Genomic DNA, 12,794 nt, shown 5'->3' on the forward strand with positions numbered 1-12,794 from the left:
AAAAAATGCTTTCTAATTGATGTATCAATACCAGCAGATGACAACGTTTCCCTAAAAGAAATGGAGAAACTTTCAAAATACAAAGACCTGGAAATAGAGGTAACTCGAATGTGGAATTTAAAAACAGAAACAATTCCTATCATAGTAGGTGCCTTAGGTATAGTAAAAAAAATATTCAGACAAATACATAACAAAAACACCAGGACTTACAAATATATATAACATACAGAAAATTGCACTACTGGGCACTGCATACATCCTACGCAAAACACTTTCAATACAGTAACCATAAGAGCATCACAGCAAACCACAGCACATACCCAAGGCACACAGAGCTGTGCTCAGTAGTGAAGTGAAAACACGTTATAAAAATAAAACTACTGAACAATAATAATAATAATAATAATAACAATTTTACTAGCTCGCACATAAATCAGAACATGGCTAAATATCTTGTAATTACTGTGTTAACTATCGTTGAAATCCTTGTCTCTTATTTCTTCTTTTAAACAAAAATATTTGTTAAATTACTTATAAATATTTTGGCAGATTCAAAATCTTTGATATTTAAAATAAATAAAAATCTGAAGAATGCTTTAAAAAAAAGTTGTAACATAAATTAGAAGAGAGGACAAAACAATTTACACTTAAACTCTTTAGCATTCAGATTTGTCTGTCAAATGTAATCCTTATTTATTCACACTGTTTTCAATTAATCATACATTGTCTCATAACTTTGAGATTTTGATGACACCATTGTTTATTTTTAGAATGACATTGTAGGGCACATCTAAGAGGTTGGATCTGACTAGTTTGAATATGAAACAGGCAGTATTTTGGGGTTACATATGACTGGTTTGAATGCTAAAGGGTTAAATGAACAAATATCCAATTTTTCAGAAGAAAACAGAATTATACTTTAGTTTGGGAAAACAGAAAGGTGATATAATCACAGAAAGTTCTTACTTTACGATCCGTTCATCGGGTGATAGAATTGGTGCTACTGCGAAACGCTGGATGTAAAGTTTGAGATAAGTGTAGAAATAGTTAGGGAAAGCTTTACCCCGCTGTTGAATGAGATATTCTTCAGCTGAAAGACGATGGGTTGGCTCTTTCTGCATCATGTGGCGTACCAGTTCCTAAAAAATAATATACGTTACATATCTATATCAACATTTCATATTTTGGGTGTATACAGGTATATATATATGTGCGTGAAGGCGCCTGGCTCAGTGGTTAGAGCATCGAGCTTACGATCGTGAGGTTGTGAGTTCGAATCCCGGACCAGGCTGTGTGTTGTGTTCTTGAGCAAGACACTTTATTTCACGTTGCTCCAGTTCACTCAGCTGTAGAAATGAGTTGCGACGTCACAGGTGCCAAGCTGTATCGGCCTTTGCCTTTCCCTTGGATAACACTGGTGGCATGGAGAAGGGAGGCTGGTATGCATGGGCGACTGCTGGTCTTCCATAAAAACAACCTTGCCCGGGTGCAATCCCATGGTCAGTTATGACCGAAGGGGGTCTCAGCATATATGTGTGTGTGTGTATGTATGTGTGTGTGTGTGTGTATATATATATATATATATATATGTATATATATAAATTTAAAGAATGGAGTAAACGCATGTTATAACTGCATACTTTTATTCCGACATATGTTTCGAAGAATTACAATTTATGCGATCCATAGGAATCGGCGATGTTAAAAATGTAAACTTCTCCTCAGGGAAATGTATGGGAACCAGCTTAAATGTAAGACATTATAACCGAGTATGAGAACTATAGTTGGATAAGGTTCAAATGAATTACGTTATAACCTTATCCAACTATAGTTCTCATACTCGGTCATAATGTCTTACGTTTAGGCTGGTTCCCATACATTTCCCTGAAGAGAAGCTTACATTTTTAACATCGCCGATTCCTATGGATCGCATAAATTGTAATTCTTCGAAACATATGTCGGAATAAAAGTATGCAGTTATAACATGCGTTTACTCCATTCTTTAAATTTATATATACTCAAATACCCAAAATATCAAGGAGTTTCCGCCTCACAAACAGGAGTTACACTACAGTTATTTTGTGATCTTTGCTACCCTGGTTTCTATTAACCCATTTATTTTATCCAAATTATTCTTAATTAGGAGAAAATAAATACATATAATTATATATATACATACATGTACATATATATGTGCGTAAGTGTGTGTGTTTGTATATGTACATATGCGTGTGTATATTATACCTTCATAAATACTAATGTGAGGTAAAAGAAACAAAACAAAATAATAATAATCTACTGATGAGAATCAAACCATGCTGGGTAAACACTGCTACCAGTTACATCCACTGAATGAATGTCCCCCTCCTCTGAAAATTTATATTATGATTATGTATAAATTGTCTTTGTTCTTAACAGTCATTTTTAACTCCACAAAACGGAAGAAGGAAAAGGTCAGGGATTAGTGTTGAGGTTTGTTGAGAAAGGGAAGAGTCTAAAGTGTGAAGAAAAGGAGACAGGGACAGTATATCAAGAGAGTGTATGTAAACATATGTGTGTGTGTGTATATATATATATATATATATATATATATATATATATATATGGGTGGTGGTGCTGAAAAGTTCTTGGTTTTGGGTTAAAAGGAAATACAGGAGAATCAGTTAATTATGGTTTTATTCAACATATTCCCCTCTCAGATTCACACACACTTATTGCAGCGGTTCTTCCATTTTTCTAATCCCTGTAAAAGAACATGGGAGGTTGGGTCTTCAACCAGGCCTTTCATGATACCCTTAAAGCCAGGAACTTTTCAGCACCTTCTCGTGTGTGTGTGTATATGTATATATATATATAACACATATATTTATAAATATTAAAAACTTAGGTCTTCATACCCGAATGCTTGAATCTTCAATTTTTTCTAAGACTTTCCATGGACTGTATTCTCCATTCCGATATGCTAACAACTGGGAAAGATCAAATGGTACAGTTCCTTCTGTGAAAAGCTCAGCTATCACACACCTACGTAACAAAAATAAGAGAGAAATAATTACAATAATGGTAAGACAAATATCATCATATGATATAAACAATATAAGATACCAATTTCATTTGAGGCAAGTGAAATCGAAATCGAACTAAATTTGATGACTGGCACCCATGCCAACGTCGTCTCCTTCATTTGACATTAAACTCGGCTTGCGAAGACCTGTTGGGGCAAGCGAAAGCGAAATTGTGATGGCACCTGTGCCCAGCATCGCCTTTCTGGCACTTGTGCCCGTGGCACGTGTAAAGACTTTCGAGCGAGATTGTTGCCAGTGCCGCTGGACTGGCTCCTGTGCAAGTGGCACGTAAAATACACCATTTGGAGCATGGCCGTTGCCAGTACCGCCTGACTGGCCTTCATGCCGGTGGCATTTAAAAGCACCCACTACACTCTTGGAGTGGTTGGCATTAGGAAGGGCATCCAGCTGTAGAAACTCTACCAAATCAGATTGGAGCCTGGTGTAGCCATCTGGTTTCACCAGTCCTCAGTCAAATCGTCCAACCCATGCTAGCATGGAAAGCGGACATTAAATAAATTTGACAAAATACAAGACCAAATTTGACAAGGAAGAAGACATAACTTATTTTCTTAATCTCAGTGTCATCATCTTCATTGTCTTAACTTCCACTTCTCCATGCTTGCATGGCTTAGATAGGATTTGCTGAGGCAGATTTTACCTTGTTTCCAAACAAGGTAACATTTCTCCAGGGCCAGACATGTTTTTCACAGAAGAAGACTGGAAACAAACAGAATTGCTTGTATGACAGTGACACTTGTATAGAACTAACACACACACACACACACACACTATGTGCTTCTCTCAGTCTCCATGAACTAATTCCACTCACAAAGCTTTGGTTGGCCATGGTTAAGAAACAAATTTACAAACCACCTGGCTATGCCTGTGCTAAGGCTATGCTTTCCATTGATGTTTTAAGGATATTATTTTATTTCATATAGTGGTTAGTCACTGGACCATGGCCATACTGGAGTACTGCTTTCAAGGCTTATAATCAATTTAATCTACCTCAGATCATACTGGTACTTATTTTATGAATGTCAGAGGAATGGAAGGCAAAACAAAACTGGGCAGTATTTGAACTCTAGCTGTAAAGTACTTTGCCTAATGACCTACTGAGAGAGAGAGAGAGAGAGAGAGAGAGAGAGAGAGAGAGAGAGAGAGAGAGAGAGAGAGAGAGAGAGAGAGAGAGAGAGAGAGAGAGAGAGAGAGAGAGAGAGAGAAAGAGAGTGAGAGAGAGGGTGGTTTAATTAAAAATTACCCTGAAGAGAAAATATCCATCGCTGGAGTGAGATCTCCAAATTTGGTTTCACTGGAAGTCAAATCTAGGCTGACTTGCGTAGCAGCATCTGCGTTCTTCCAGCTGCTGTCTACAAACCTCTCTGGTGCTATGTAACATGTTCGACGGCGTGATGTATCGAAGAAATATGAGAAATCTGAAGGGTTATCCTAAAAAAAAAAAAATAATAATAAATAAAAAAACATTTATTCAGTGTTGTATTAAAATCAGATTTAAAATAATAAAAAAATGATATTAACTTGAAGGCAGCGCTCCAACATGAACTTGACCATGATGGCTAAAATAAACTAAAGAACTGAAACAGCTTTTTAAGCAAAGTATTTATTAAAATTTTATGTAGAAGTACAAATACATCACTTTTATGTAAAACATCCAACTTTCTACATCATCATCATCAACATCAGTTTTTTATGTTGCATTTTCCATGCTTTCACATCAAGGACAGTGCTATTGCATCACACAGACATCCTTGACTGTGTCCAAAAAAAAAGGCCATCTGACTGGCATACAATCACTCACAAGGACATGTTCCAACCTCTGGCCTTCAGGTGATTTAACTCCTCTCTCTCTCTCTCTCTCTCTCTCTCCACCTTTTCTACCTCTATTATAATGGACTCTGCTCTTCACAGTAGGCTGAACTCATGCCAGCTCATCAGCATCATCATTTAACGTCCACTTCCCATGCTGGCATGGGTTGAATGGTTTGACATGGAGCTGTCCAGACTCCCAACTGTCTGTTGATGTTTGGTTTCTAATGCTGGATGCCCTTCCTAATGCCAACCACTTAGCAGAGTGTGGTGGGTGCTTTTTACGTGCCACTGGCACTTGACTATTTCTTTCCCACTCACCTTTCCTCCTCACATCACTCTTCTTGTGTCCAAACCCAACCATATAGGCCCAGCATTAATCACTAAGCCCATTATTTCCTTTCCAGAATGTTAGTCCAGTGGAATTCCCACTCTGTCCATATTTTCCCAACAAGTATTTCAAGAGGTACATTAGTGTACCCCTAGGGGTAGTGGAAATTTTACATAGGTATTGAAGATAAAAGGCAGTGGTGGTGGGGAATGTGATGAATACATCCATACAGCTTCTTTTAGTCTTTTGGCTCCTATTATAAAGAAAAGTGGCTGTGTGGTAAGTAGCTTGCTTACCAACCACATGGTTCCGGGTTCAGTCCCACTGCTTGGCACCTTGGGCAAGTGTCTTCTACTATAGCCTCGGGCCGACCAAAGCCTTGTGAGTGGATTTGGTAGACGGAAAATGAAAGAAGCCCATCATGTATACATGTATAAATATATGTGTGTATGTGTGTGTGTGTGTGTGTGTGTGTGTGTGTGTATGTGTATTTGTCCCCCCAACATCGCTTGACAACCGATGCTGTTGTGTTTACGTCCCCCGTAACTTAGCGGTTCAGCAAAAGAACCGATAGAATAAGTACTAGGCTTACAAAGAATAAGTCCTGGGGCCGATTTGCTCGACTAAAGGTGGTACTCCAGCATGGCCGCAGTCAAATGACTGAAACAAGTAAAAGAGTAAAGAGTAATGTAATTTTATGATACATTGCTTCTTTGCTACAACTACAGTTGATAGACATGACACCAATTAGTGAAAAAGTGTTGTATATTGACAATAAAAAGTTCCAACAGAAGTGGAAGACCAAAGAACACGAGAAGATGTGATGGTGGTAGTAGGAGGAGGGGTATATCTCAATAGTGCTGATGAAATGATCAATGGAAATGAAGAAAGGCAGCAAATTGTAAATTTTGGTCAACTGAAATAATGATGAAAATTAGTCAACTTACTTCAGGTAGATATGTTGGTTTGAAGCTCGCAAAGTCTGTAAGGAAAAGCCAATTCCAGCTTGTGATCATTACATTTTCAGACTTGATATCACCATGACAAACCTTCAAGAAACAAATTACAAAGAAAATAAAAAAAAACAATCAACAAGAAAACTTTAAAAATTTGTGAGTTGATAAAATAATCACCAGTTTAATGTTGCCCTACGGCAACCTTTTACATATGCTTTAAGCTAATTAAACATCCTATTTAGTAATTACCTTAAAATTAATTATCATAAACATTTATGATTATTATAAATGCTGGTGTGGCTGTATTGTAAGAAGTTTGCTTCCAAGCCACGTGGTTCTGGGTTCAGTCCCACCGTGTGGCATCATCTACTATAACACTGGGTTGACTAAAGCTGTGTGTGTGGATCTGATGGAAACTGAAAGAAGCTTGTTGCATATACATGTATATGAGTATGTATGTGTGTATGAGTTTTTGTGTCTCCTTGCTTTGACATCACATGATAGTTGTAAATGAATGTCACTGTCATACAAGCAGTGTCATTCATTTCCAATATTCTGTGAGAATGTGTCTGACCAAGAAGGAAATATTACCTTACTTGGAAACAAGTGAAGGTTGGTGACAGGAAAGGCATCTGTAATACATGTCTCAAGGAAACCTTTTGTTATAATTGTAAGAAAAACCATTTGTTATGTTACATGCCAAATGCAAACTTAATGAAGATAGTGTTTTTTTGTTTTTTTTTACTAAATCATTGTAAATTACCGACTATTTTCAAAATTAATTATGAGATATAGGTATTGTATTTGGGTACAAATATTGATATAAAAGGGTAAAGAGTACAACTTACCTTTAATTTATGGCACTGATTCAGAGCACAAAGAAGTTGGAAAGCAATCCATTTTTTCTCAATTGCATTGAGAAATGGCCTGGTGCTTATCCGATCGTATAAGCTATCTTTTGTATACTGGCGGAATAAAAGAGCTGCTTTATCTGACTGCTGCAAAAACAGATGGTATGTATGTATGTCATGACTGTTAGAAAGATATTTAGTACATAAGTACATGATGATGCATTGATAATAAAACAGTTTAAATTGTTCAGCTTATATGAACAAAGGTATGTGTGTGTGTGTGTGTGTGTGTGTGTATCATCATCATTTAGCATCCGTTTTCCATGCTGGCATAGGTTAGATGGTTTGACCGGAACTGACAAGCTGGAGAGCCGCACCGGGCTCCAGTCTGGTTTGGCTTGGTTTCTACAGCTAGATGTCCTTCCTAATGCCAACCACTCTAAGAGTATTTTGTTTTTCAGCCCTTTTAAAGCCTAGCCAGGCTCAGGCCAGGTTTCCCGGTTTCTATGGCGTATGTGTTCCCCCCCACCCCCAGCTGGACAGGACGTCAGTCCATCGCAGCGTTACTCAAGAAACAGGAAGAAAGAGTGAGAAAGTTGGGACGAAAGAGTACAAAAAGGGTCGCCACCCACCACCCCCGCCAGAGCCTTGTGGAGCTTTATGTGTTTTTGCTCAATAAACACACACAACGCCTGGTCTGGGAATCGAAACCACAATCCTCCGACCGCGAGTCCGCTGCCCTAACCACTGGGCCATTGCGCCTCCGGAGTGTAGTGGGTGCCATCTACGTGTCACTGGCATGAGTGGCTTTTACATCTTTATATATATAATTATATGTATATGTACTTTAATAATTTATAACTGAAAGGCTCCAATTTCCAGAACTCAGGGTCGTTCATTTCTGAACATCAGCTGGTATGAAATGAAAGCTTGAAGGAAATGGTGAGGATAAGCATTTCTTTCAAACTTTCATTTCATATTTCAAAAAAATAATCAAACAGTGGATATTCAAAAGTAAACTAGGCTTGGTTTACCAGCTAATGTTCAGAAATGAATGACTCTGAGTTCTGGAAATGGGGGCCTTTCAGTTAGAATGTATCAAAAAATACTCTACATTTGTATTGAGTCCTGTAATTTATCACTACTGGTGAATCAACAGAGAGTTTTATATACATATATATAATTATTTCCCAAATAAATTGCACTTCATATTTGAGGCTCTGATGAAGGTATAAGGTGTTACCTAGGTACTCAACTAAGAGACCACTGTGTCTTATAGCAGAAACAGCTGTAAGCTAACAAAGTTCATATGATAATCATTTATTCCTTTTTATCTATTTTCTGATTTTATATATATATATATATATATGTATATATATATATATATAAACAATCCAAACATGAACAAGCAAGAAAAAACACGAAAAAACAACAACATGAGGACATGGAATAAGTACAGTGTTATTGGACGCTCAGGAAAGGAAAGAAAAGAAAGAGGATTTCACGTTTCGAGCGGAGCTCTTCGTCAGAAATAGAGAAAAAGTCCAAAGAAGAGAAGATGGAGATAGAAAATCGCCAATGATACACACGCATCCAATAACACTGTACTTATTCAACATCCTCGTGTTGTTTTTCGTGTTTTTTCTTGCTTGTTCATGTTTGAATTGACTATATACCGCACGCTCACACGGACTCAACACAACCAATGTCATGTGTGCGTATCTATCAATCTATCTATCTATCTACATATACAAATAAAAGGTAAAGAAAACAAACAAAAGAAAGCAACTAACTTACAATAAATTTCTGGAATGGAAGACAGTTTGAAGCACCACTTAACTGTCCTTTAATTTCTGAGAAAAACGAAAAAACATCATAATATATTTATTAGCAATATTTCTGAGAAATATATATTAGCATGAGGTCTTTGATATTGCATAGCACTAGGCTTTGAAAAAATTATTTCTTGTATATTTTGTATATTCAGCATTTAACAGAGTTTTTCTGCTTCATGTCAAATTTTGAAGATACAAAAGAATACTAATATCTGTTGCAGATAATAAGACAAAATGGCCAAGATGTTCAATAACTTTTTAGCATTCAAACAGGCCATATCCACCCCGAATATTCTACGTGTTTTATGTTCAAACTGGCCTCTCACATCTACCCTACAAAGTCAGTCTAAAAATAATCATATCATCGAAAGTTATGAGATAATATATGATTAATTGAAAATAATGTGAATAAATAAGTATTACATTTGACAGAATAATCTGGTTGTTAAAGGATTAACAATTAGACACTTTATAAACATGAATCCAAAACAGTCAAGATAAATATTTTATGAGATAAAATTAATATTTTTAAAAAACAATATACAAAATATTGGAATATTTATTGAAAACAGTCACAATCCTTTCTGGTATAGGCACAAGGCCTGAAATTTATGGGGAAGGAAATAGTTGATTACACTGACCCCAGTGCACAACTGGTATTTATTGCATTGATCCTGAAAGGATCAAAGGCAAAGTTGACCTCAGCGGAATTTGAACTCAGAATGTAAAGATGGGTGAAATGCCACTAAGCGTTTTGCCTGGTGCAATAATTATTCTACCAGCTTGCCACCCTAATACGACTGTCAATAATAAAAAGATAGTTGATATTTCTCACTTGTCAACTGGTAGACCAAGGACAAGATTTTTGGATAACATCAGGGAAGATGCTTCTATGTAGGAGGTCTCTGAGGACTCTACTCACATGACCACCTCAGGAATAGTAGGTGGAGAAAATGGATGGATAGAGAGAACTGTTTCATATCCAGTTTTTCTGAGTGTACAAAGATGGTTTATTTGCTATAAGAATAGTTTTAAATGGGATATGCTTCCTACAGCAAACTACTCGACTGTGAAATAGGAAGTGGAGTCTCTTTTTGTTTGGCTAGAGGTACAAAACATGGTGCTTGTGATAAATACTAATGGTGTGCAGCTTATAACTATCTGGTCAGTAATCCAGCTTTTTTAACCTCACAACCATTGAATAAAAGTAACAATTTGGGTTTTAAAAAAACAACAGTTAAACACACGCAAAAATATGCATAACCATAAATAAAAGGAGGAATGAGAGTTTACCTTCTAATCGATTTCGGTGTGTGGCCAATGGGAGAGAAGGATCATGTATGACAAACACCTTGACCACAACTTGGCCCTCTTTGCATCGAGCTCGGGCTACTTTGAAGAAGCGTGTGCTTCCCAAGCTGAAATGATAGTTAAAAGATCAAACTGATTAAATATGTTGCTTACTCAAGGTTGACTAGAGGATAAAATAACAACAACAACAACAACAACAATTATGAAATCAAAAGCTTCATATGTTACCCTTAAAGGTTTTTAGGTGGTATCTCTACATAATAACAGTTTATATAAATACTGGTTTATATAAGTGCTTTACATCACATAGAAAAAAAGAGGGAGAGTGAGAGAGAGATTTAGCTTAAGTGTTGTTGAATGGAGAAAAAGAGTCAGAGGTAGGGAAAAAGAAGAGGAAGTGATTAAAAGAGTAGTTGTGGGAAGAGTTATACAAATGAGAAATTTGTCTTATTAAATTGTATTTAATTGTATTTTAGTGGAGGCTTAGTGGTTAGAGCATTGGACTCAGAAAGTAGTTTCAATTCCTGGACTGGGTGATGCTTTGTGTTCTAGAGCAAAATACTTCATTTCACATTAGTTCAATCCACTCAGCTTGTAAAAATGAGTTTTCCTGCAACAGACCAGCATCCTGTCTTGGTGGGAAATATATTTGTCACAGAAACTTGAGAAACTGGCCCTTATGAATCTATATAACTCGGGAACTTTATCTCTTTATATTATCCTAATTGTATTTTAAGGTAATAATTATTTTTCTTTGAATATTAGTATATATCATTTTCTACATTAATGTAGTATATAGAAGTGCTAAGAAATTTGATAAAAGTTAAATTATAATTATTATATGTATAGCAAATTTTGTGACATTATCTATGGTGGCAAAAGGATACTTACAAAGTTACCTGTCATATGGTACAAAACACTCTAGTAGGTTTATATTTATATATAAACATTATTATTATTATAATCATCATCATCATCGTCGTTTAACGTCCGCTTTCCATGCTAGCATGGGTTGGATGATTTGACTGAGGACTGGTGAAACCAGATGGCTACATCAGGCTCCAATCTGATCTGGCAGAGTTTCTACAGCTGGATGCCCTTCTTAATGCCAACCACTCATTATTTGTTGTGACCCCCTTCAGTCATGAATGACCATGGGATTGCACCTAGAAAGTTACCCTCTGAGGCACAAGTCTGGGCAAGGTTGTTTATGGAAGACCAGCAGTCGCCCATGCATACCAGCCTCCCCTCTCCACACCACCAAAGTTATTGAAGGGAAAGGCAAAGGGACTGATACAGCTTGGCACCAGTGACGTTGCAGTTCATTTATTAACATGCAAGTGGCTGAGCACTCCACAGACACGTGTACCCTTAACATAGTTCTCGGAGAGATTGAGTGTGACAGAGTGTGACAAGGCTGGCCATTTGAAATACAGGTACAACAGGTATTATTATTATTATTGGTAGAAACTCTATAAGATGTACCCAGTATAAGCTATGGACACTTAAGAGGTGCAGCAATATCAAAGGAAGGCTAACTAGGAAGTTAGTTTTTGTATGTGGCAGATGTTCAGGAGCAATAAACACTGAAAATGTCCTTCATTGGACACTAAACTCCGCTTGTGAAGACCTGTTGGGGCAAGTGAAATCGAAATCGTGATGGCACCTGTACCAGTGGAGCGCTTGCACTTAATTTTAAAAATTTCTGAGTAAATATAAGAAATCCTAGTATATATATATAAATACATATAGTGATGGCCTGTGCTAATGACTGACATTCATTATATTTTTCACACAATATATTACTTTGTACACTTGTATACAGATATTGGCAGCTGGTCTCAACACCAGAACATTATGGACCCTAAGGCTTTATCCTAAGAATGAAAAAAAGAAAGCAACTGACCTTATTTCAAATTCATAATCTGGAATGTCTGCTAAATACTGTTCAACGGGTAAGATTTGTGAAGGTGCAATTCCTGTTAGTTGATTCCCCATGTCAGATTAAATATATTTCTGGAAAAAAAGCAATTATTTTCATGTTATTATGCTAAAATGAGAAGACGACATCATAAAATAATTTTAAGTTAACTAAAATAATTAACAAAATTTGAACAATTCAAAAACAAAAATATCAATTACAAAGTTATTTAAATAAAGGCAAAAATATTGTACATATATGCATGTGTGTAATTTAAATGTATAGTTTATAGAAAATGAATTTTTATCTTGTGGCTAAAGTTTGGGGCCTATATCACTTTCAGATGAGATCAGTTCTTACCTGAAGATTGCAAGATTGCAGTAGTATGAGTTGTGAGATAGAAGCCATGTATGCTACAATATGTACTAAACACACCTCTCTCGTTTGTACAACGCAATTAAACATTTATTTGCATGCACATATGTACATATATATATATTTATACACACACACACACACACACACAGATATATATGTTGGCACTCCGTCGCTTATGACGTTGAGGGTTCCAGTTGATCCGATCAACAGAACAGCCTGCTCATGAAATTAACGCGCAAGTGGCTGAGCACTCCACAGACACGTGTACCCTTAACGTAGTTCTCGGGGATATTCAGCGTGACACAGTGTGACAAGG

The 12,794-nt window shown here is 36.6% G+C and overlaps 1 protein-coding gene across 1 annotated transcript in view; it reads right to left on the minus strand.

Annotated features, from left to right (window-relative positions):
* Positions 1 to 12,794, minus strand: part of LOC106873538 (phosphoinositide 3-kinase regulatory subunit 4) — a 91,932-nt gene that overhangs the window by 58,284 nt on the left and 20,854 nt on the right. Inside the window, exons 2-9 of the mRNA XM_052973508.1 lie at positions 12,086 to 12,195; positions 10,162 to 10,286; positions 8,831 to 8,886; positions 7,031 to 7,180; positions 6,174 to 6,275; positions 4,330 to 4,517; positions 2,898 to 3,024; positions 967 to 1,139 (exon numbers count right to left, since the gene is read on the minus strand). Coding sequence (XP_052829468.1) covers positions 967 to 1,139; positions 2,898 to 3,024; positions 4,330 to 4,517; positions 6,174 to 6,275; positions 7,031 to 7,180; positions 8,831 to 8,886; positions 10,162 to 10,286; positions 12,086 to 12,177 — 1,013 coding nt within the window. The 5' untranslated portion in view covers positions 12,178 to 12,195. The remainder of the gene's footprint in view (positions 1 to 966; positions 1,140 to 2,897; positions 3,025 to 4,329; positions 4,518 to 6,173; positions 6,276 to 7,030; positions 7,181 to 8,830; positions 8,887 to 10,161; positions 10,287 to 12,085; positions 12,196 to 12,794) is intronic.

This window comes from Octopus bimaculoides, chromosome 16 (genome assembly GCF_001194135.2).
Source record: "Octopus bimaculoides isolate UCB-OBI-ISO-001 chromosome 16, ASM119413v2, whole genome shotgun sequence".
NCBI lineage: Eukaryota > Metazoa > Mollusca > Cephalopoda > Octopoda > Octopodidae > Octopus > Octopus bimaculoides.